At 44.4% G+C, this 25,430-nt stretch overlaps 1 protein-coding gene across 16 annotated transcripts in view; it reads right to left on the minus strand.

The window, feature by feature from the left end:
• TANC1 (tetratricopeptide repeat, ankyrin repeat and coiled-coil containing 1) overlaps window positions 1-25,430 on the minus strand; it is a 273,836-nt gene that overhangs the window by 47,486 nt on the left and 200,920 nt on the right. For 10 of the 16 annotated variants that reach the window (XM_033231382.1, XM_033231396.1, XM_033231384.1 and 7 more), the window contains 8 exons: window positions 23,274-23,537; window positions 17,173-17,295; window positions 15,755-16,036; window positions 14,275-14,426; window positions 11,379-11,610; window positions 10,057-10,223; window positions 7,468-8,075; window positions 732-840 (listed from right to left, as the gene is read on the minus strand). In XM_033231382.1, the coding sequence (XP_033087273.1) occupies window positions 732-840; window positions 7,468-8,075; window positions 10,057-10,223; window positions 11,379-11,610; window positions 14,275-14,426; window positions 15,755-16,036; window positions 17,173-17,295; window positions 23,274-23,537 (1,937 nt within the window). The remainder of the gene's footprint in view (window positions 1-731; window positions 841-7,467; window positions 8,076-10,056; window positions 10,224-11,378; window positions 11,611-14,274; window positions 14,427-15,754; window positions 16,037-17,172; window positions 17,296-23,273; window positions 23,538-25,430) is intronic. The other 6 variants (XM_033231392.1, XM_033231391.1, XM_033231390.1 and 3 more) reach the window with 3 other exon arrangements.

Consider the following 25,430-nt stretch of genomic DNA (forward strand, 5'->3'; position numbering starts at 1 on the left):
TTACTTGGGAGGCTGAGGTGAGAGGATTGCTTGAGCCCAGTGAGCTATGATCGCACCATTGCTCTCCAGCCTGGGCAAACAGAGCGAAACTTCATTTCAAAAAAATAAAAATAAAAAAATAAAAAAATCACCAGGTGTAACCACGAATGAATAAGTCCAGGAAGTGACCAGAAATGACTGATGGCACCACAAAACGAGAAGCAAACACAAATGCTATGCCTCCTGATATAAGAAACTTACAACTGGAACCTTGACATCCTAAAAAATGATCAATGTGATTAAGCCTGTGAAAACCCAGGGGAAGAGGAACATGTTAAACTGCATCATGAAAAACAAGCACACAGTTAGAAAGTCCAGGTGGTACAAAATCACACAGGTCAAGGAACTCAGGTTCTCGGACAAATCAGTAATAAGGAAACAAAAAGTAATGAAAAAAGTGGAGCCTTTAGATAAAAAGAAACTTATCAGAGATTTAAAGGTGGGAAGAACTAAAACTTAACCCCAGCACTCAGATATACACTTGAGCAATCAACTGTATCAAGATGTAAGGAAATGCCCAGGCTGAGTCAGAATAGCGGTTACTTTTGGAGAGGGGAGGCAGGAGGAGGTTGCATTTGGGCTGAGGTGCGTGGAGTGTTTCTTGGATGGCTGACAGAGCTCTCTAAAATCTCCAAAGCAAAACCTCAAAATGACAACAAAGAAATGCTTCCCCAAGCTGGTGTGCATCTCACCTTGAAAATGTGTGCCTTCAGGATGTGGTGGCCGAGCTCCATGGTCTGCTGGCGGTTCAACTTGCCCTCCTGACGCGAGAACATGAATGCCAGGAGTGCATGCCCATTCCTAGGGGAAGAAATACAAAGGCTCATAGCAGAAGAGCCCATTCCACCGCACTGCTAGACCCACTCTCACTTCACCACCCATTGCCTTAGTCATTGATTTATGTCCGTCACAAAGATGTAAACTCTGGGAGGCTAAGGGTCTCATCTGAGTCATAATGCCTAGCTAGCAAAGTGCCCAGCACTTGGTGAACACTCAAATGTGTTTCTGGGATGCATGCATGAATAGACACAGAGCACAGAAACATCCCTGGGCCTGGCCTTCAGGTCCCCTCAGGATCACCACCACTGGGGGTAGACAAAGGACAAGGCCTCACAGTGGGAAGGAGAGAAAAGCCAGGCCATGCTAGGTGACAGCTCATGATCAGGAAAGCAGAGAATTCTAGGCTTGGATGGCACACAAGTCCTTGTGGTGAGAAGAAGGCTAAGGCCTCTAAGTGGGTTTGCAGTGGCTGGCACATGGTTGACATCCAACCAATAGCGCCCATTTCCCTTTTGTGAAGGTACCATCCTGCCCATTTCCCTTTTGTGAAAGGGCCATCCTGCCCATTTGCCCTCTATGTCCATAAGATTCACTGTCTTCCTGTGGACCCCATGCCCTTGTCTGAGTCAATTAATTTCTAAATGACACACAGAGTTGCTTATTCCAATAGCAGTGACTTCTATGCAATGTAAATTACTTTCATTTCTATCATCTTGTCAACTTTGAGCAGTTTGGTTGGGGAAAGGCAGGTAGTTGTAGAGGGAAGAAAAGATAAACATTACATATGTTTTAAAATGCATCCTCCTAGTAGTTGCTAATCTAGATGATTAAAGGCACACATTATTTAAAGTGCATTTGTCTATCCAGATACATGCCTGCTTCTCAAATAGGTTATAAACCATGTTAGAGATGAGGAAATCAAGGCACGTGGAGGCCAAGGAATCAGTTTTTATACTACAGGGGAGGGCATGACGTTTAAGACTACACTGCCCACTGAGTCCCGTTCAATGTCTTGTAATGGCCTGAAGTTTTCCCATAAGCACATGCCCTGTCATCCCCTGGACACCTTCCACGTCCCAGATCTTGAGCCTGGGATTCCCCTCCTCTCTTGTTCCCATGGAAACCGCTGTTGGTATCTCTCTAGTGTTCCAGGCCCCCAAGGTCTCCCCAGGTCCTACCCATGGACTGATCCCAGGATTCAATGCGGCCCAGATCATGTCAGTTGCGGGCCACTCTCCCAACCACAGGCTAAGTCCTCCTAAGTCTCCCAGCTGGCTGAGCTCTGTGGCCAGGCCAACTGTGTCCATCACAAAGACACACTAAGTATCACCTTATAGGGTGATGACGACACACCCCTTGGGGGCCGGGCCTAAGGTTTCCAGTGCTCTCAGCTGAGCACAGGGCATCCCACCTCCCTGAGGAGACAATTCCCCATGCCACTGCTCCCCACCTATGCTCCTGCAACCCTGCTCATCATTCCTCTCTGCCCTCTTGTTCTTGAAACCAAGCAATCCCCTTCTAAAATCATCTGCATTCATGATTCTGTCCATTTCCAAAGCTTCCAGGTATCAAGCTCTTCCTCTATGCCAGATGCAGAAACCTAACTGAATTATCTTGATACATTTACCTGCACAATCCTATGACCCCCATATGCTTACATGAAGAAACAGAGGCCTGAACAGGTAAAGCAACTTGTCCAAGACCACATGGCTAGATGACAGAGCAGAGATTTGAATTAAAGTTGGTCAGACAGGAGAGCCTGTGCTCTTAACCAGTAGAGCTTGAGTCCTCTTTCATTCATTCACAGCTACACCTTATCACTGGCACCACGTCTGATGGCGGGGATTTTATGGGGAACAATGCAAGTGCTTCCCTTGAGAAGCTCTAAGTGATGGGAGGGGACACGCAAACGAAACGTAAGTTAGCTAACTGGGTGCTGTGAACAGATTCCACAGGAACAAAGAAGAGGCAACCTGCCCCATCGCCCAGGTCCCATTCCCTCCTCCTCGCATTCCCAATTTCTCCTTCTTTATGGATCTTTCTCTATACTATCTTTCCGTGATGTTTCCGACAATGTCCCAATTTCCTGTGTTATTAAAAAACAAACAAACAAAACCACCCGTCCCCTAACCCCTTCCACCTCCTATCCCAAGATGCTGGCTCCCTCCTTTCTCTCCTTTCAACCCAACTGTCACAGTCTCCTAAGGATCCAGGACCCTCCTCCCTCACTGAAAATCCAATGGCTTCCTCTTAACCCTCATTTCCCTTCACCTCTTGGCAACACTTACATCCGTAAGGTCCCTCCCTGAAACCCTCCTCCACGCCCTGGAAGCCCAGTGCTATCTTTTCTCTCATGACATGAGCTTCCTCACCGAGTCACGCCAGACACTTCTCCATCAGTCATGCTAGATCTTCAACCGTCAGTTTCTCCTCCAAACTGCCGACCCACCCTGTCCCTGGAACCTGTCTGCCTGGGACAGACGGCTATCTTGCAATCTCAACTGCTGAAAACTAAAACCAGCCCTGTCCCTGCAAAACCTGCTGCATACCGCCTGCCCTTCTTACCCTTCTCCAGAGCAAAGCCACACCTAGTTTCTGACTCCTCTTCCTCTACTCTGCCTACGAGGTCAAGCCACAAACAGCTACCTCATGTCAGCAAGGCCCATCTCTATCCCCAGTCCCCCGCAAGATCCCACTCTTGACTGGTACAGTAGGCCCCACACACTCTGTGCCCTGCACACTCCTTCTGTTAGCTCTTTCCTCTCCTCTGTTCCATGAGAAAAGGTCAAGTCAACCTAGATTTGCTGTTGCAGAATGTGGCCTCCTCATTCTAATGCAAGGTCTTCAATAGCTCCTCCTGTCTTCAACAGCCTTGTTCTACCTACCAACTAACAACCTATTCACTTCTCGAGTTAACAGAGAACGGAGCTAATAGGGGACTGTTCTAGATGAGACTGCCTGTGCAACCAAAACAAAGCTGACGGATCTTAGAAACGGTCATCAGTGGCTTCGAGTGCCTACAGAGACATGATGATGTCATGCGCCTCCTGAGAGAGGTACTCACCACCACGTACTAAGTGTCTTTGTTTAAAAATATAGACTCTGAACAAGCTCTAAACTTCACTACCAATTTATAGGAAATAGGGGTGAGAGGAACACATGAAAAAACAACATGAGGACACAAAATTCAGACTATAGGAAACTATATAGGACGAATTACCCAGCTGCTCTTTTTAAACAAATAAATTGTGAGGAAAAAGGAAAAAAGATGAGAAGAGAAACTATAGATTAAAAGAGGCAATCGAATGTATTTTATGGACTTTCTGGATTCTGATGTGAACATACTGAAAAATAGAAAATTGAGGATGGCTAAATGCTTAAGATTAATAAGAATTTGCTGGCCGGGTGCGGTGGCTCAAGCCTGTAATCCCAGCACTTTGGGAGGCCGAGACGGGCAGATCACGAGGTCAGGAGATCGAGACCATCCTGGCTAATGCGGTGAAACCCCATCTCTACTAAAAAATACAAAAAAAACTAGCCGGGCGAGGTAGTGGGCGCCTGTAGTCCCAGCTATGCGGGAGGCTGAGGCGGAGAATGGCATAAACCCGGGAGGAGGAGCTTGCAGTGAGCTGAGATCCGGCCACTGCACTCCAGCCTGGGCAACAGAGCAAGACTCTGTCTCCAAAAAAAAAAAAAAAAAAAAAAATTGCATTAATATTTTAGGTGTAGTTATAGCATGGTTAAGTATGAAAATATCTCTAAGATGAATATTCAGTTATTTAAAGTAAAATATCATGCTTACAATTTAACATCAACAAAAAAAGGAAACAGATGTAGCAAATATTGCAAAATGTAAATATGTTTAAGTCTAGGTGGATATGAATGAAAACTCAAACTATCTTTTTTTTTTTTTTTTTGAGAGAGTTTCGTTCTTGTTGCCCAGGCTGGGGTACAATGGTGTGATCCTTGGCTCACTGCAACCTTCGCCTGCTGGGTTCAAGCGATTCTCCTGCCTCAGTCTCCCAAGCAATTGGGATTACAGGTGCCTGCCACCACACCCGGCTTTTTTTTTTTTTTTTTTTTTTAAGAGACGGGGTTCACCATGTTGGCCAGGCTGGTCTCGAACTCCTGATCTCAGGTGATCCACCCATCTCTGCCTCCCAAAGTGCTAGGATTACACACGTAAGCCACCACACCTGGCCAGACTCAAACTATTCTTTAACTTCTTAATTCTATTTCTGGAATGCTAACCTAGGGCATAATCAAAAATAAGAGGGAAGAAAGGAGAGACAGGAAGTAGTACATTGCCTTAAGATCTTATTTAATAGCTACCAACACTCAGTGAGAAGACACTCATTTTTTATAGCTAAGGAAGGCAGGCATGGAGAATTAAAATACATTTCATGCACAGAAAAATACACAATCAATGGAGGATTTGAATCCAGATCTGTAAGGCACCAAGACATGACAGGTTGTTCTGTTTGTAAGTAATTTAGAAACAACTTAAAAATCCAACAAGGGTATAGTGAAGTACATGATAATTTGCCTCCTAGGAGGTTTGCACAACCATGGAAAATGAAAATGACGCTTTTCTAAGGCTTCTAACAGCTTGGTAAAATGCCTGTGATGAGTAAAAACCCAGACAACAATTCCAAGAGAAAAACATGGTCAGTACATTATTTAAAATGCGGCAGAAATAAAAAGTGAACTGTCCTTGTCTGAGGGTTGAAATTTTCTCCCTTTATAATTACGGCAAAAATACAACAATTGGGAGTGGGGGAAGAAATGCTACCATTTTTTGAGGCCCAACCCACCATCACTATTTTTAAAATCACCTCCCCAGGCCCCTCTACTGCCACTGGAAGCTTCTCCCTCTTGTGAGGTCCACAAGAAGTGTGCCTCCCTCTTGCATGTCACTTCCTGCCTCCCCTGCCCTGTGTGGGAAGCCCTGAGAGCAGGGTCCTCGTTCCAGGAATTTCTGTGTCTGCCACAGTACTTTGCACATAACTGCATATAACAAAAACTGTTGCTGAACTGAATCCAGTAGCTTCCTTCCAACATTGTTCTATATCCTCTCATTTGAATGAAACTCAGATACTACAGGGGTCTTGGGAAAATGCCAACAACTCGCACCACCCCAGGAGTGGGTGCTTCCTTAAATTCTGGACCCTTGGTGCCTCTCATGCCTCCACCTAGTCCAGGTCCTGCCTCAGGGGATGTCCCCACACCTGCTTTTAAGAACACAGTGGCATTCAGGAGCCTATAGGCAAACACCCTAGCTCTGGCCTAGGCTACGTAACGTCAAGGCCCACCAATACCCAAAATGAAGTGAAGCTTAATGAAGACTACAGTCCAGCCACTTTAGCCTCCAACCCAGTAACAACCTACAGTCCTGATGGAGTCTTTCAATTTGTTTTTAAGTCTCTACAAACTCAACTATAGCCAGTCTTCCTAGAAAATGACTGGACTTTCCCTAGAAAGTAATCTGACTTGGCTAGAAATGTCATAGCGCACATGTCACCTAGCTATTACGGTCTGGCTAAATGTTTCCTTATTTAGCCAACCCATTAGCTAACCCTGTTAGTTTATTGCCCCAAACCAGGTTCAAAAGATAACAAACCTTCAGCCAGTGTTACTGAAGAAAATAATAAGAGCCCCAACATGAACAGCAGCCAGGCCTATCAGGTGGATGTTCAGTCAACATTCACAGGGAGGAAAGTGGCTGTGAGGCTCGCAGGGCTTACCAATGCTTGTTCGCCTCTTCATTCTGGATCCCAGCATCTGGTCAAATGCCTAAGGGGTCAGCTGAGCAGCTTGCCAGCTCTGCTACTAGAGCAGGGGGCAATTCTGGCTCACAGAGAGCAGAAGACAGTCAAGACAGCAGAGACACAGGCCACAGCCAGGGCCAAGTGGAGGTTGGGGGCTTGCCATACATATATCTGAAAGCATCTGCACCCTCACACTTTCTGACCTCTCATGCTATTACCAGGCCATACAGCAGACAGGCTTCCCTCCCCATCCCACTGTGATAACAGCGGCCCAGGCAGCAAGGAGAACTGCAACCCAGCCTGGTCCAGTCAGCCACACAGAGCTCACCGACGAAGGGTGAGGGGTGTGGAGCAAGGAGGCTAGACTGGATCATGGTGCTTCCTCTGGGCTCACAGATACACCTGATCCCTGGGACAAGTCACTCCATGTTCAAAGAGTGGCCGGGGAGCGGATGTGCTGAGGACCCATGACAGTTAGCAGACACACAGGGAACACCCTTTAGAGAAGCCCCCTGTTCCCGGGGGCTGATCTCACACGTTCCCATGCATGACCCTGCAGAAGCTGGGTGGGGGAAGGGACGGGGCTCTATGAGAGAATGGACAGCAAGGAAGGACCACATAGGCACCACCCAGTTTCCCTTTTATCCACATGTACCATCCATAAGGGAGTCCTAGCAATTACAAGGCAGCTTCTGTATAGAGAATTCCCCATTGCCCATCCTTCTGCCAAAACGGAGGAAAAATAAGAAAACAAAGCAGTAACACTGAATTAGTTGTTCTGGATTGCCTTTCCATTGAGACACGTGCATCACATTTAAATCCTTTTCCCAACAGCACACGAGATTCCCTGCAAAGAGCTGACAGAAAGCGCCTGTCGTACCTGGGCTCACACAGGAAGGCCGTGTTTTCCCCGTCTGCTCTCCAAACAAGCCACTCCCTGAAGGATGGGTGGCAGAACATGCGGGTTTTGTCTCGCCTCTTAATGAGGAAGCAGGAGAGGGCGTCCATCCTCTGCTGAAAGTCTTCCCATCCCTGCTCCCCCTGGATGTGGCCGGCATTAATAGCCTGAAAGATCTGCTCGTCTGTCATGGGGTGGAGGGATGCGAGGGCCACGTTGAGAATCGGAAGTGCCCTCTCAAAGGCGGACTGGGTCATGAACTTCATGTTGCACTGCAACAAATAGAGCTCAGAGAGAGACACGGGCACCACCTTGTAGCTGGCGCTCTTAATGACCAAGTGGCCCCTCTGGAAGAGGTCCAGGGTGAGCTTGAGGTACAGGTAAGAGCCCAGGCTCCGCAGCACCAGGTGGCTGCTCACTTTTCCAATGAGCGTGGCATCGGCCTTGCCGTTCAGGGAGATGTTGCTGAGGATGTCCTGGCTGCTGTGCACCCTGTGCTGGACATAGGCGTGCAGGTCGCTGTGGATGTCTTTATTGTCTGGGAAGTCATCTAAGGAAAGCTTGACAAACGGCAGTGCACTTATTATTTCCTGGGGGAAAAAACCAAAAACCCACAGTGTCACTCTACAGAGATTCCTTTTTTATTTTAGCAGCATTTTAAACCAGGTTCACTAGTTTTCTTTCAAGGAGGGTTTTCATGGATTACAGGGACTCATTGTTTTGTATTAAAACGTGTAATAGGATAAGGTGAAGATAAAAAGCCTATGTGAAAGAAATCCTAATGGGAGACGGAATCAGTAAATGCTCTCCCAAGGCCCTTATCCGAGGACCCTGAGCCTAGCGAGCAGAGTAAGAGCCCTGTGTAGACAGCGGCAATGAGGCCCTGCAGGTGACCTGATACCCATAATCCTTACACTGTGCAACTGCTTATATAACAAGGACAAACACCAACCAACACTGTCCATCTAAGAACATGGCCAGACGCCAAGATAAAAGGCATCCTTCTTTATGCATCAAACACTGGGGCTGTGTAACCCAACCAGGAAATCTGAGACGGTCCCTGGGCTGTCTCTCAACGACAGCACATCTTAACAAAGCTGCCTACTTTGGTACAGCATGTTACTTTATTAATTGCTTTTTTAAAGCAAACTTTTAAATTGAAGTCTAACATATGAACATATGATTTGTGCACAAATCACAACTGCAGTGTCACTAATTTTCGCTAAGTATACCTGTGTAACCAGCACCCAGAAACAAAACATACTCAGCTCCCAGAAGCCCCATGTGCCCTTCCCATCTCTTCCCCATTCCAAAGATTAAGCACATCTGACAACTAACAGCAAAGAGTTTTGCCTTTTTAAAAAGACTTCCCACTGTTGTTTCTGAAGTATTTAAATGCATGTGCTCATTTAATATAACAATGTAGATAAAGAGGGCAGAATACAATCACTCCCATTTTACATGGATGCTATCTGAAGCTCTGAAAACTTACACAGCTGAGAAGAAGAATGTAAGGTTCCTGGTTCCCATGCTCTACTGATTGCGAAATTGTGCTTACTGTGTAAAAAAAGACTGAAAAATATACAAACTGAATGTCCAAAAAACACTCATCAAGTTCAACTGAGGTCTAATTTCAGTTTTTATAATGAAAAAATTCCAAATGCTGTTTTAAAATAAATATCATAAAAGGGTAAAAATCAAAACCTAATGTCTAAAAGTCTTTACTGAAAAAGGATAGGTATAGAAGGAGTCAATGGTTAAGATACAATTTCAGGATTCAAGTGAGAAGGAAGATGGAGGGGAAAAAAAATCACCCTACCCCTTGCTGCAAATGTTACCTCATGTTTAAGTTTTATGAAAAAATAGACTTCTGAGAATAGGCCTTAAAAATCTTTCACCTTCAGCTGGGCACAGTGGCTAGCGCCTGTAATCCCAGCACTTTGGGAGGCCGACATGGCCGAGGCCAGCCTGGCCAACACGGTGAAAATCCATCTCTGCTAAAAATACAAAAATTAGCCGGGCGTGGTGGTGGGTGCCTGTAATCCCAGCTACTCGGGAGGCTGAGGCAGGAGAATCACTTGAACCCGGGAGGCAGATGCTGCAGTGAACCAAGATCATGCCACTGTACTCCATCCTAGGCGACAGAGCAAGACTCTATCTCCAAAAAAAAAAAAAAAAAAAAAAACTTTCACCTTCATTTTTTCCTTCAAAAAAAACACAAAGCCCCACAGCAAACCCATGCAAATAACTACCAGCAGGAGTAGGTTTCAACTCTGGCAGGCCTCTTGGCCCCACACACTCCATGACAGTAACCAGGGCTAGATGCCACCATTTGAAAATGTGTAATTCTATGCCAACAGGAAACTTACCTGACATCTTGATAAATATGCCTTGAGCTAAAAAGGTCAGAGTTTCACCCATATGGGGCTCTCTGGACTAATTTTTCAAATTCTTAACATAGTTTCTAATTCAAGCAGTTGAATGGTTTACAACAGCTTTATGTTATTAATATTTATCACTGTAAAATTGGAATATGGGGACTTGGAGAAAGATTTGAGAATTTTTTGTTACCTGAAAATTTGCTCTTACAGTCACAATCAACTTCAACCAGGCAGGAAACTTAGAAATAATTTTGGTAATAAATGAAGAAAGCGTATCTCCATAATCAGGTTTATGAAACTCAGCTTCATTTAAGCCATCTATCAAAATAATGTATTCTTCTTCAGGAATTTTCTGCTCTACAGGATAAAATAATTTTTTCAAATTAAGAAATTATACATGTCTCTAAGACAGCAACACCCAGTGTATTTTAGTGCCCAGTTTAGTGTTAGAAACTAAAAAGGTTTACATATGGCACAAGAAACAGTTTTCACAGAAGCATATTTTCTATTAAATTTATAGTGAAAACTGGAGCACAGAGCCAAAAGAAAACTAGTTCTCACAAAACAAACATATTGCATGACACACATTAGCAGAATCTCACTCATGTATATAATACAGTTAGTTCTTCATAAACCATTGTCACTGGGGTGAGCTACACAAAGATGATGAACACATAACAGACGCCCAATCTGGAAAGGTCACTAGGTCCCCCATGAGAGCTCCTTAGTGGATTCCAGAGAAGGGAAACTGACCCCCTCGCTGCCCCCAACCCAGGGCAAAGTGCCCGGCCCAAGCCATACAACCACACAGTGTGAGAGCTCCACACTACTGACTTCTCCAACAGGGCTCTTCTCCGCGAGCCTGAATCTGGTTTTCTATTTATTAGTGCTGATTTTCTGCCCAGGAAATAGAGAAGAAATGATGACATATCTGTTTTCTATCCCTCTAGCACCTTCCAACAGAGGTGCCATGTGGGAAGATAAACAAGCTCAAAAGGTGAGGAGGTGAGGGGAGAGAAGATGGGAAACTGAAGGGACCATCAGGTCACTGATACCTTGTTGGGGACAAAAAATTAAAATGGAAACCTTTAGAAGTCACTTTAAGGTTTCAATTCAACTGAGCAGAGGCCCTGACAAATACATATTCTGGAAAATTCCTCCAAATAATCCACTTATTCCCTCAGATACTTAGGAGTGCAAAATACGCAACAGTCTTCTGTGGTGCAAGTCATCTAAATAGCCCACAGTTACAGACTACTTCGGAACTGCTCAGTCATCATATTCATTCTTACCAGGGTGCTTCTTTTAACACTATACCACAGGGGTGGTGTAGGAGGGACCTCATGGGGCTGGTTCTGAGAAAGAGGAACGGATGGGCACTGACGCTTCTATTCTCTCCCTGTTGCAGCTCACTTCTACCCCAGGGCCCCGCTGACCACCTGCCTTCTGGGGACCACCTGTGTATGCTGTACCACTACTGAGAGGGTGCTGTAAGTAGCTGCTATGAGGTACCATTTCTCAGGTTTGTGAGTGGCTCCAGCACTCCCCTCTTGAAAGCTGCCACCGGGTCCTGCACACAGGATCGGAGACTCAGCATGCTCTGTAGTTGGGGCTCCTTTATCAGAAGGTCTCTGTAGGCGGCCAGCTGATGGGACCGGCAGAGCAAAGCTGCGATGCTGTGCACAAACTCGGGCACTAGGCAAGTGTACGTGTTGTCAGCCTGGCAGTAGTGGTAGGCCACCACCTAGAGGGAAGCAGAACTGTCAGTGTCACCTCACCCTCTTCACACAGCTCCTTCTGCGATCTCAAACAGGAACACAACTCTGCTTGTTCACTGATAACAAGATACATAGCATCTATTCCCCAAGACTGGGTCATTCGTTAGCATAATTGTTCCATTTATTCCTTCCTTCCCTTGTGTGGTTTGCGAACCTTTTACTGCATCCACAGAATCCACCTTGATTAGCATAAAAATCAGCACGTTACTTTGTATTGAATATAAACAAACAGCATTCATAAAATGTAAAATCTACCCTCGCTTAGAGCAGCTCCAAGCCATCCTAATATTCTCAATATCAGAAAGTGCCATCTTCACTAGGCTTCTGTTCTCAAGAGCAGCAGCACCTCTTTAGGAAACCCTTTTGCTGATCCCAAAAGGCAGATGATAAACCCAGCGGCTGTGAGACTGGGGCTGTTGAGTCATAGCAGCTCCTTCTCCTGGTCCGGAGGGTCAAGACATCGGCCCCTCCCCACACCCGCACTGCATCAAGGGACACTGTGGAGAAGTTCAATAGGGATGCTGTCTGAAGAATGAAACCCGAAATCACCAAATCTCTGCCCATCATGTGGAGAGACAAGTTGGAGGAGAGAGGGAGCTGCCTGGGTACTGAGAGGAAAAGGAATCGTCCCTGTTCCAAGGGACCTGTAGCATCAACAGGCTGCTTGTGAGAGGGACGCCAGGAAACGGCCAGACACAGAAGTGTTGGGAATGGGAGGCATGCAGTAGATAGAAGAAAAATCCAATACTTTTCCAAAGGAGGATGATAGGAGAAACACAAGTACAAGGTAAGGAAGGCAAAGAGGAGCAAAACACTCGTGCCAAGAGATACATGATTTTTGGAAGTATCTGCCTTGCTGCTGTCCCACTGGACGTGGCAAGCCCCTGCAGGAAGTAGGACAAGAACCACTAGCCACAGTTCATCACTGAGGGCACCAGACACTGAGGTTAGATGCCTTGCCAATCTGACACAGATAGTCAAGGATGTGGGATTAGATTCCAGGTCTTCAAGACTCTTTAAAAGGCAAGTGGCAAAAGTAAATGTGCAACAGCTTTTCTCTGGCCAACTTGGAGCTGCCATGAGACTTTTGGTTTAGATTAAATTTATCATCGACACTCAGAGGAAAGCTGGCTGTTCTCCAACTCTCACCTGGACAGAAATTAGCAGGGATACATATGAGGATCCTGTAAGCTTGTGCAAACCATCATGAGATGTCCAGTACCACAGTCTCGCACGGCGTTTCACAAAAGCAGTTTTGCTTTTTTTTCCATGACCCAACAGTGGGTCATGAAATCAATTTATTTATTTATTTACTTTTATTTTTTTGAGATGAAGTCTTGCTCTGTTGCTCAGGTTGGAGTGCAGCTGCACAATCTTGGCTCACTGCAACCTCCGTCTCCTGGGTTCAAGCGATTCTCCTGCCTCAGCTTCCCTAGTAGCTGGGATTACAGGTGCCCGACACCATGCCCAGCTAATTTTTGTATTTTTAGTAGAGACGAGGTTTCAATATGTTGGCCAGGCTGGTCTCGAACTCCTGACCACTGGAGTGATCTGTACGCCTCAGCCTCCTGAAGTGCTGGGATTACAGGCATGAAATCAATTTAGAGCCACAATTTTTAAAAAATAAACTCAGGAATACTAGAGTGTATTATAGAATATAAGAATAAATATAGTTCTAAAATGCTTTAGTTATGTGGGCGATTATGTGTGAGTGATCACTAGTGTAAGATGTCTCTCTTACGTGGGTCACAGTCAATGGAGTTTGAAAATCACTATAAGCAGGGATGGCTTTGAAGCCTGTACTACATCATTCATCTCAAATTACCCACCCATGACCAGAGGACCGTTCTGAACCAGTGGTCAGAAGCATCAGGGCTGATGGTCCCAAGAGCAGCCATCATCCGGGAAGGAGAAGGGACAGGGATCTGGTGCAGAACAGGATTCTATTCAGCTGCTCTCACCAACCTCCCCGCAGGGTCTCCTCACAATGTGTCCCCACGGCTGCTGGCTCCAGCAGCTCTCCAGCTCCACTGACTCACACCACCACTGGCCAGGGAAACTTAAGCAGCCCACTAGAAACAAGGGAAGTAACTGCTTTAATGCAGGAGTGCGGCTGGTGAGCCAGTGATGGGTGCTGAGCAGAAGAAAAACTTCAGAAAGACCTTGATGATCACGAATTTAAGAAAGGAAAGTCAGCCAGGGAAGGCTGTATTACAACTTCAGAGAAACCTCTGTCACAAAGCCGAGGAAACCAAAGGCCTCAGGCAACAGAGTGCAGGGGAAGAGGTCTGGGTCAAGTCAGAAGCTCCCAATTTCCTGCTCATATACCAAATTAAGAAGAGCACATGCAGGTAAGCATGGATTTGTGGCGAGTGCACATGCTACCTTCTGCTGCCTTGAGGAACTCTCAACCCATTGTTTAACATGGATCAAATCCACTGCCAATGTCTTAAGACAGATACTGTCATTCATACTTTTACTTGGATAACTTAATCACTATTTCATCAAAAGCTATACTTTATCATTAAGCAGTTGTCTCCGTTTTAAGCTCCCCTTTCCAATTTACTTCTCAGAGACCAAACTAGCAAATCTCTCTATTTGGAAGGCTCCCATAAAACAAGAGAGCTTACCTTAGAAGCAAGATATTTCACTGCATCCTCTCTTGGTCTCTGGTTTTCAGCACTGACAGACCCAAGAGGTGTTTTAGCTGCGCTGGAAGCACTTGTGGAAGAACTCGGTGAAAGCAGCGGGGTGAAAGGAAGATCCTGAGTGGGGTCAGAAGCTGCAGAGAAAGACCCATTTCATTTTGTACATCATAGTAGGAACAGGGTAGGGTGTTGACTATATTTCTTGATTCGCCCCAGGGCATATCTTAATAAGAAAGGAGTGAACATGGTCCAAAATTCAGAGGTCCACATGACAGCACAGGTTCCCCTCCCTGGAGAACAGCCATCTACTGTTTCCAGCTTCCTCTATTAAATTTTTTTTTTAGATGGAGTCTTGCTCTGGTACCCAGGTGGAGTACAGTGGCATCATCTTGGCTCAATGCAACCTCAACCTCTCGGGTTCAAGTGATTCTCCTGCCTCAGCCTCCCGAATAGCTGGGATTACAGGCGCCCACCACCACACCCAGCTAATTTTTGTATTTTTAGTAGAGAGGGGGTTTTACCACGTTGGTCGAGCTGGTCTTGATCTCCTGACCTTAGGCGATCTGCCCGCCTCAGCCTCCCAAAGTGCTGGGATTACAGGCATGAGCCACCGTCCCTGGCATTTTTAAATTTTTTTTTGAGACAGGCTCTCACTGTGTCGTCCAGGCTAGAGCGCAGTGGCACAATCCCAGCTCACTACAGTCTCGATTTACTGGGCTCAAGCGATCCTCCCACCTCAGCCTCCTAAGTAGCTGGGACAAAAGGCGCACACCACTATGACTGGCTTATTTTTTGTAGAGAAGAGGTCTCCCTATGTTGCCCAGGCTGCTCTCAAACTCCTGGGCTCAAGCAATCCTCCCACCTCGGCCTTCCAAAGTGTTGGTATTACAGATATGAGCCACTGTGCCTGACCTATTAAATTCTTTTGGGTCTTAAAAATCTCACACGATTCACTTGTTCACCATGTTTAGAGTGAGTTTATTGCATATGAAATAAACAGTAAATAGTCAAACATTTGGCTACTCTGTCCTATGTCTTTATAATTTTGGAAAATCCAATACAGAAGACAAAGGCTGTGCCAAACAGCTTCTAATGTGCCAAAAGAACTCCACATTAGACTCCATCTGAGCTTGTTCTGCCAGGAGCCCAACTCCTTGCTCTCAGGGCCTCAAATTCTCCAGAGCTTTTGATCAGGCCTCACTGGCCCATCTCTGCCTGTATCTAAAGGAAGAAGGTTACAGTTCAGGAGGACATCAGGGAAGACTGGCCTCGCCCCAGCTTACAGCTGAATACACATCATGACAGAGGGACATAGTCAAATAGTTCACCTCACACGACTGCAAACCTGATATAGTAGCTGCAACAACTTGAGGAAAATTGGTATTTTATGTCTATGTGAATAGCAATTTCCTCCATCTATCTTATGTTAATAAACTACACATGTAATTAAACACAAACGTACTTTTAGGTGATGAACCCGGGCTGTTGGAAGCAATCTGCCTCATGCGGCTTCCATGGCAGCTCAGGGCCACCAACTTGGAAATGATTGCCGTCTTCCCAAATCCCACATTGCCAACCACCACTGCGCCTCTGTTTTCTGCCAGTTCTGTGTTCCTCAGGTTTTCTTCTATCTGGTGAAACAGCCAATCCCTTCCCACAAACACAGAGTCTGTTGTTATGCTTGGTACTTCAAACAACAAGGGTTTCAACAAAATGTCTTGTGGCTTGTAAGGAGCAAATCGTGCTTCAAAAGAAAAAAAGAAACATTATTTTAGAAAAATGTCATAATTTTATAAACTAAGAAACTCAAATATCATTGCTTATATGTTACATTAAATCCTTAGCTTTACCCCCACTAAGATCTGTCTGTAAGCATTTCCAATCTGGTTCTATTAATACTTCTGTAATACCTCAATTATCATACCCTATTGGACCAACAGGACACTACAGAGTATCCTATTGAAATTACTTTCTAGTCTGGTCATGGCTTTGAGTTATTCTCAGGGCTCAGGGACAAAGAGGATTACAGAAAGCCATGTAAGGGGCCAAATCATGTCTCATGGGTTTATCTGGAACTGCATTTAAGACGTGTTTCTTCCCTGCTGTATGAATAAAACAGAAACACGTTTTCCCTAGAAATAGAGTTCTGCTCTCATCCAGGTGTGATGACACTTTGCCCGTACAGTGAGGCTGCTGTGTACCTCACACAACTGTGTTACAGGCAGACAGAGAACATGGCCAATACAGTCCAAGGGATTTTTTATTTTTTATTTTTTGAGACAGTTTTACTCTTGTTGCCCAGGCTGGAGTGCAATGGCATGATCTCAGCTCACTGCAACCTCCGCCTCTTGGGTTCAAGTGATTCTCCTACCTCAGCCTCCCAAGTAGCTGTGATTACAGGCACCTGCCACCATGCCCAGCTAATTTTTATATTTTTAATAGAGACAAGGTTTCAACATGTTGGCCAGGCTGGTCTTGAACTCCAGACTTCAGGTGATCCACCCGCCTTGGCCTCTCAAAGTGCTGGGATTACAGGCATGAGCCACCGTGCCCAGCCTAGTCCAAGAATTGAAACAAAGCTTATACTTTGTAAATAATAAACACCTAACGAGTGTTAAGCTATCCCTTACTTCAAAATAACTTACTGCAGAATTTTTTTTTCAATTCCAGAAGCAAGTTCATCACATATTTTAAGGAAGAAGCCCCAAACCGTTGAGGATGACCTCTTAGCCCACCTCACAGATACGCTTTTAGCACAAACACACACACTTTCCATCATGTTATAAACAAAGTTGGCTTCAATGCTAGTTATCACAGACTTTCAAAGTTACTGATTGAGTTCAGCATAACCATTATCGCAGTGGATGTGAGGATAAATACCTTTAACTTCCTGTGCCCTACCTCCAGCCGTATTGTGCCACGGTAATCTAATTGACGTCCGTAGAGGAGCATTTCTCTGCCCGTCTAAATAACTCAGATCTTCCAATTTGGTTGAGCTTGTTGCTGTAATATTAAACTAAAGTTTAGTATCTTCGAAGGTGACTTTAAATTTCATACCTAAGTGACTATAACTTATAAATCACTAAGCAATTCAGTTCAGGTTTTCAACAAAATTTACTTAAATGTCATTTTGGTATTGTTTGCCCCAGTTTATTTTTCTGGCAATATCAACTGAAAAGTGGTAAAAATCAAGTGCTTTTTTTTTCTTAAAGTTATGGTGATGGAGTTGCCAGAATTCTCCATTATTCTTGGAAAGAGACAGAATTCACCATAAATTGTTTGATGAAGAAATTTGACAATCATGTGGCACACAGCAAAGCTTCAGTACTTACACCACAAGCAGGTGGCATGCTGCTAGATTCTTCTCTGCAGCTCTGGGGAGCTTTCCGCTGTTTGGAATGCCAAACTTATTATTTAAATGGGCAGATTCTATGTGTACAATTCCACAGCACCCAGAACACTAAAAGTTGGCTCAGTAGTAATAGCATAATCATATTCCTAAGCTTCGAATATGTGTAGACTTATATAAACATTATATATCATACCGCATTTTATAGGTGTATTTTTTTATTTCTAAAAATAAGTTAATGTTTACCTCTGACCAAATCAGTAAGACTCATATCACGTAAGTATTTGTTATAAAGCATTAAAGAGCCAGGTGCCGTGGCTCACGCCTGTAATCACGAGGCTGGGGCGGGTGGATTGTTTGAGGTCAGGAGTTCCAGACCAGCCTGGCCAACATGGTGAAACCCCATTTCTACTAAAACACAAAAAAATTAGCTGGGCATGGAGGCGGGTCTCTGTAATCCCAGCTACTTGGGAGGCTAAGGCAGGAGAATCGCTTACACCCGGGAGGCAGAGGTTGCAGTGAGCCAGGATCGTGCCACTACACTCCAGCGTGGGTGATAGAGCAAAACTCTGTCTCAAAAAAAAAAAAAAAAAAAAAGATCTATTCAAACATTCATACAAGATAGATTACAAAAATAACTAGCACAAAATAATTTTGCTAATTCTCAAGAAATCTTAGAAGTATATAGTACACATTTTTGCCTTTTAAAAACCCCTCCTGTTATTACATTGAGGAAAATCTAAAATTAACTTAATTTGGTTTACAGGTTAAGCCCAATATGAAGTACTATTGATCTTAGTCAGATTATTGTCTTCCAGGACAAGAAAATATACAGTGACTTGAGGGCAAATGAGAGCCTAGAGGGAGTCATAGTGCCTGGGTAAAAGCTTCTTAGGACTGGGGACATCTTCAGTGGGACCAAGGTGCAGGGGACAGAAGTCAAGTTGGGCCACTTGTCTTCAGAAAACCCTCTGGCTGCCCAACAGGCTCTGACCCAGCATCCGGCTGCCGACCAGTGCCATCTATCCTACCTGTACCCTTCCTATTTCCCCCTACTAAGATCTCAGTCCTTCTCTTCCTCACTGTCCATATCATCCTCTCTCACTCCTTCATTCAACCGCCACCTGGGTGGCTCCAGGCCTGACTGTGTTGGCATATCCCCTCTCACTGCATCCTCCAAAGGGCAATCCAACACATGCCCTGCCTACTCATCCTCCCAGCCAGCAAGAAACACCTGAAACTTTGACTTTACAACAGCACACACCTATGCCTCTGTATCCTTCTGGTGCATATCCACAGTGTATACACATTTAAGTGAACACTCTATGCACATTGCCAGTTACCACACAAATCTTTCCCATTAGAAAGCCTCGGCTAATTCCTTGTCAGGGCTTTTTTTTTTTTTTTTTGAGGCGGAGTCTTGCTCTGTCGCCCGGGCTGGAGTGCAGTGGCCAGATCTCAGCTCGCTGCAAGCTCCGCCTCCCGGATTTACGCCATTCTCCTGCCTCAGCCTCCCGAGTAGCTGGGACTACAGGCGCCCGCCACCTCGCCCGGCTAGTTTTTGTATTTTTTAGTAGAGACGGGGTTTCACCGTGTTAGCCAGGATGGTCTCGATCTCCTGACCTCGTGATCCGCCCGCCTCGGCCTCCCAAAGTGCTGGGATTACAGGCTTGAGCCACCGCGCCCGGCCTGTCAGGGCTTTTAAATGGATCAAATGTACGGTAATCCAAGGGCAGCCTCTAGCTTCTCTCTAGGTCCTTCGTAAGCAGGGTGTACAAAACCTCCCGGAGGGCCAACAGGACTACACTGTCTTCTCCCAACCTTCTTACCTCCCTGTAGTAACACAGCTTAGAACATTTCTAGGCTCCTGCCTGAGCCCTGGGACCCTTCTCCTCACATGCCTCATGGTGAATGCACCCACCAAGGCACAGGTAGAAGGGGCAGGCAGCCATATTCATAATCCATAACTCATTTCAGAGCCAGAAGTCATGAACATCTGACATAATGCTGCAGCCCTACAGAATATAAAGATGCTTTAGAGCCTCAAACGTGTTGCCTATTTCCCTTCTTCCCCTGACTCCTTAGAACATAACAGTTTATAAATTTATAACAGCTGAAAGGATTAGAAATATGTGACCACAAAAGACATTCCAAATAAAGGATTGCAAAAATGCCCTATATTATATCTAAACAGATGCAGGAGATGGTAAGATTTCACAGGCCTGTTTTCAGATTCCCAGTCACTAGAGCTTCAGCACCAAAATCTGCAACAGAGCAGCCTCAGCACTTCCACACCTCTTGGCTAATTCTCACTTTCAAACATGATTAAGCTGAGCTGAAAGTTGCAGCAGGGCCATAAGCCACCACCTGCCAGCTATCTCAGCTTTCTGAGGCATTTTCGAAGCCACCAACAGAGGTGCCAGTGAATAGGGCAGGCAGATATCAGTGGCTAAGCTACGTGCCCAGGTGCTCCTGACCCTCTGAGCAGGAAACTTGGCCCACTCTGCCCTCTCAGGCATGCCTAAGATTCTCAGATGTTACCCGTGCAAAAGTCAGACTCACATTCAGTATTTACCCATAAATGCTTTCAAAATCCTGAACACTACTCAGGGCCCAAAAAACCCAAAGGTAAAGCAATAATTTCGTGCAACAATAAACCCACTGCTAGAATCTCTACAGTGAAATTAATTATACACTTATTGTGCACACACACACTATATCTAACATCTGGATGAGAAGCACATTTCAAGATGTGGAGGAAAGTTTGTTTTTTGGTGAGGGTGGGTTTGGTGGGGCAAGGCAGAGGGAGACATCTCTAAGCTGAACAAAGAGGAACATTTGCTAAAGTTGTGGACTAACCTATGGAAAGTCCATGCCAATAAGTTCAGGGAAATAACCAGTTTTAGGAAAACTCGATAGCGATCATGCTTGTTTCCTGGAAAATTAAACACAGTGTTCTATAATCCACTCAGAAAGTACTTTGAAAGGAAAAAAATAGAACCCATTACCTAACTTCTATATGATTTAAAACATAATTTTAAAGGCTTTTAGGTCTGTTTTTAATAAAGCAAAGAGGTGTCCATGTCATGCATTTTGATGTGACATATAGTTGTCCAAACCAATCCCACTCTAATATCTTTACAAAGAAAATCTGTATAGTGAAATAATCTTTAAACCTAGCCAACTTATTTTTGTAATCTTTGACAAAAAAATCAAAATAAAAAAACCTGCCACCGTACTACATTGTTACCAGACAATTCCAGTTCTTGGTAGCAAGCTCAGTAAAGGACTTTAGGAAGAAGTTCTGTACCCAAGCCCCTAGGGGCCAGCCCCATGGGGAGGCTGTGAACAGAGGCCTGGCATCATCCTTCCTTTACCTGCCAATCCTCATGTGCCAAAACACCTTTCCCACCAAAAGGCAATTTGTTTACTTGGATCATAACATGCAAATACTTCTAAGAGATTTCTCTATATGGTCCTTCACATATTCTTCTGATTCTTCTAACACTGAGAGTTCTCTGCTGCCCTGTTTGTAGCAGCCTGCCTTCTAATCACTAAACAGAGCTGCACAGAGTCTATACAACCTGAATCTTACTCTTCAATGGTACTTGAAAAATCTTGCCATTTCCTCTTAACTGAGGTTCAACTTCAGGGGCAGGAAGGGAGGCAATGAAGAATATACCAGACCCCTAGCTTGTTAACAGATACCATGAAATAGGCCTTTGCTCATGTCTTTTCAAAATATGCATTTAGTTTAAAAAATATGCAGCACAGAAGAAATAAGCAAACCCATTAGGCCAGGTAGACTTTGCTCAAATCTAGAGGTAAAACCCTCCCATTCCACAGGAGGTCTAGCTCAAGGGCACACGCAGAAGCTAATGAATGCGCACAGCAGAAATCAGAAAGCTCTGCTCTATAATCACAGCAGCCTACTGGAAAAGCTCAGCTGACACCCACTGTCACTTCACATGGCAGGAGACCCATAAAGAACACCGAGCAGAAAACAACCCCAATGGGATGCTTTTAACACTGTTAAAATTAAGGCAGTAATGCTTCCTAATTTTAAAATAGCTTGACTAAATTGAGCACAAGTTCACTATTTTTGTTGAAGTCAATAAAGTGATCAAGTTCTGGGATAATAAAAATGACCCATTCATCATAACTAGGTAAATACCGTATAAAAGCGCCTTGGGTGCCACATGCTCTGTCAAAGTGGTGGGACAGTGGTAGGAGGACAGGAAAGTTTGTGGAAGGGCTATCAGTCAACTCGTTTAATGTTCTCTAGTATTTCTCTCTGGCAGACATGCCAAATCCCTCTTCTGGAACAAGGCCATTTCACTTCCTTTGAAAGTGAATTAGAGTTGTGCCTCAGAACTTTTCCATTAGGGCCGCTTATTTATCAGCTACTTCAGAGTCCCATTGTAAAAAACACCCAACAACCACCCACCAGAGTGACCCATCGCATCCTGAAAACATAGTCTAAATCACAGAGAAATTATCTGGTGTAGGAGCAGAGAATCTGGGTCCCTGCATTAGTAGAAGAGAAGTGTTAAGTGCTACACTGATAACAAAGACAGACTAGCAAGTTCCTCTTCTAAATTCAGCACAGGGGCATGGAGTTTGGAAACTAGAAACCTTAAAAACAGGCACCACAGCTCAGATGCAGAGAGCTCCTTTCCCCACCCATCTGGAGCTATAGTCATCCTTCACTATGCACTGGAGATCAGTTCCAAGGCCCCCTGCGGATACCAAAATCCTTGGATGCCCAAGTTCCTTATATAAAATGGTGTAATATTTGCACATAACCTACAAACATTCTCCTATATATTTTAAATCATCTCTAGATTATTTATAATACCTCATACAACGTAAATAATTATGAGACTGTATTTTTAAATTATCTTTTATCGATTTTTTTCCTTGGTTATTTCTGCTACATGGCTGGATGAATCCATAGATGTGGAACTATAGATACAGGGGACTGACTGTATTCTCCTTGCTTGACACACACCTGGCAACCAGTCTGACTACTGACAGTTGCCAGCCTTTGTGCTCTTCTTTGTTCCAGCTGCTCCATCTTGGTAAAGCATGCCTGTCTCAAATATTTTCATTTCCTTGATTGAGAGCTCTTACTTCCACAGCTTACATTTTAAGCTGTGAGCTCCATTTTAACTGAATTGTACAGAAATTCGGCCCTCCTACCTGTACAATCGGACTCAATTACACAAAAATAAGTTTGTAAGTTTGGTAAGAAGTTCCTTGAGCTGATCCTAACAAACTCACTCAACAATTCCCATTTACCAGGAGGTAATAAACAGTCATGAATTTTCTAAGGCTTAAAATAACAAAAACGGAGAGGAAAGTTTTCATACTTTCTTCTCTTGTATACAAAGAGTTCGATAGTCCAAATAATCGATTTAAAGAATTCCAGAGTAGAAGGATCACTTAAAAACCATTAAGTACAGCCTTATTGTGTTTACAGATTAGTAAACTGAGGCTTAGAAAAGGTAAGTGCCTGACCCAGGGCCACGAAGCTGGCTTGTGTCTGGAATGTCTTCCCATGTGAAGACGGTGAACACAGGGCACCTCAGTCTCCCTGAGATAATCCTTCCAGGGAAAGGTGTGGCCTTACCTGCAACTGAGTTGGGCCGTGGCATTATTAGTGAGCTGGAGCCCTGAGAATAAGGGACCGGACCATCTCCAGCTGAGGATTCTGCTTTGGGCAGCGTGTTTTCTGCTGACCCGGTGGTCTCCTCTTCTGCCACTGGGGAGCAGTTATCTGCCCTGCGGTCATGAAGCACTCCCTTCTGAACCCCTAATCTTAGGCTTCCGTCTTTATTCCATTCCAAACTGGAGCCACTCCGGTCATCATTTTCGGATGAACTTGTAATTGTGGCTGAAATGAAAGACCAAAATACTTTGAAGGAGGCCAGGCACAGCTGGGGCTGAAGAGTTAAAACATGCACACTGCCCTCCCCAGGATCAATGGAAAGTTTTCCGGTCCACGCAGATTTTTATCAAAGTACGTTCCATACAATGTATTTTGGTAAATTAGAAGAATGTGGCTCACCAGGGGAAATAAGCTGCTAAATCACTCTACGGAGAAGAGGGGCGAGGGAGAAACTGACAGGAAGATAATGAAAAAAATTGTCTAAAAAGTATCAGAGTTAAGAGTAAATTTATGTAACTTGGAGATAATATATCCTCTCTTTTTAACAAAGATTACTCACAAAAGAATTCATGTCTCATTAAATCCCTTTGAACCTTTAAATATACTTTCCAAATTAATAACATTTGTTGGGGGTAGGGGAGTGGGAATGAACAACAGAATGTTTAATCCAGAAACGGTGCAGGAGAAAATCTTTAGAAACAAAAATACAATTATAAAGTCAAACAGAGAATTTGACCCTTAAAGCTTATAACATCTTTTCAAGATGATCCAGAGAGACTGACTTATTATTTCTTCAACAGCACGAAATGGAAAACCTTCCCGTACCCAGCGCAGGTGAAGCACCAGCATGAGAAGGTATACTATGACTGCAGAATTCACATTTAATCTCCAAGAAAGAAAACCAGCACAGAAAAAAGGTACAAAAAATCTTTTGTAAACATCTTGGCAAAAAAGCAGAAAGAACATGGTCAAAGAGCGAAGCAATAATCACTCTATTTGGTTTCTACAAAGAGTCACTTTTAATTTAAAGATGCTGAGCCATACAGGATCCCCTCGCAACCACAGGTCATCACCTGGGCCACTCACACCCCCCACTGTTAGAACTAATGCTGGCTGCATCCTTGAGAACAGGGGCCATGTCCACCAATGCCTCTTTTCCCTATCTGGATTCCAGTCCCCTAGGCCCTCAACCCCAAGCCTGTTAAATGGGAGTACACAGGGCCAAAGTGCATTCAGAACCCAGCTCCTGGATCAGGCCCCTTTAGCCAGATACCAAGAAGATACACACTGAATCAGAAGGTGGTAAATTAGGTCAGGGTCATTTATTTGGGATCAAAGGATCTGAAGGGGTTTAGAAGTAAAGACAAAACTATTATCTTGTGGTGGCCACAGGACATCCTGTCATAATTCTGACTGTCTTTACTCCTCCTGCTGCTGCAGCCTGGACTTATCACCCTCTCTGGCTGCCTATTTTAAAAATTCCCACATAAATGCTGAAGCCTTCCCTAGAGTATCCATGGTGATCTTTTCCTTTTCTGAACAGCACAGCACAGCACATAGTAAGTGCTCAATAAATGCTTGCTAATTGAATGAATGGGCAAATGAATAAACTTCAATTCCATTTGTGGTCAGAGACACTACACTTAGAAGTTCAGGATCTGATTTTGGGTGCCCATTGTTATGACTCTCAGCATTTGCCAGTGTTCCATCAGCAGTATTAGACCCTATTTCCATGTCTTTGGAATCAATCACAGCCTTCCTTGTGTTTTTAAATGGACCATTTATATGAACATAGGCACAGCAAGTATGACTCTTTCCATCACAAAAATGTCAATAGTGTTGCTGACAGCAAAAGCTAGTATTTACTGAAGGTCTGCTATATGCTAGAAGTGTGCTAATGTTTTTCAGGAATGGTCTAATTTATTGATAAGTTTATTGCTTATTAATGGTAATCTTGTTAATAAGCTGGAAGTATAAAAATGCAGGCACAGCACTTTGGGAGGCCGAGACGGGCGGATCACGAGGTCGGGAGATCGAGACCATCCTGGCTAACACGGTGAAACCCCGTCTCTACTAAAAATACAAAAACTAGCCGGGCGAGGTGGCGGGCGCCTGTAG

The sequence above is a fragment of the Trachypithecus francoisi genome, unplaced genomic scaffold (genome assembly GCF_009764315.1).
Source record: "Trachypithecus francoisi isolate TF-2019V2 unplaced genomic scaffold, Tfra_2.0 Lachesis_group13, whole genome shotgun sequence".
NCBI classification, from domain to species: Eukaryota; Metazoa; Chordata; class Mammalia; order Primates; family Cercopithecidae; genus Trachypithecus; species Trachypithecus francoisi.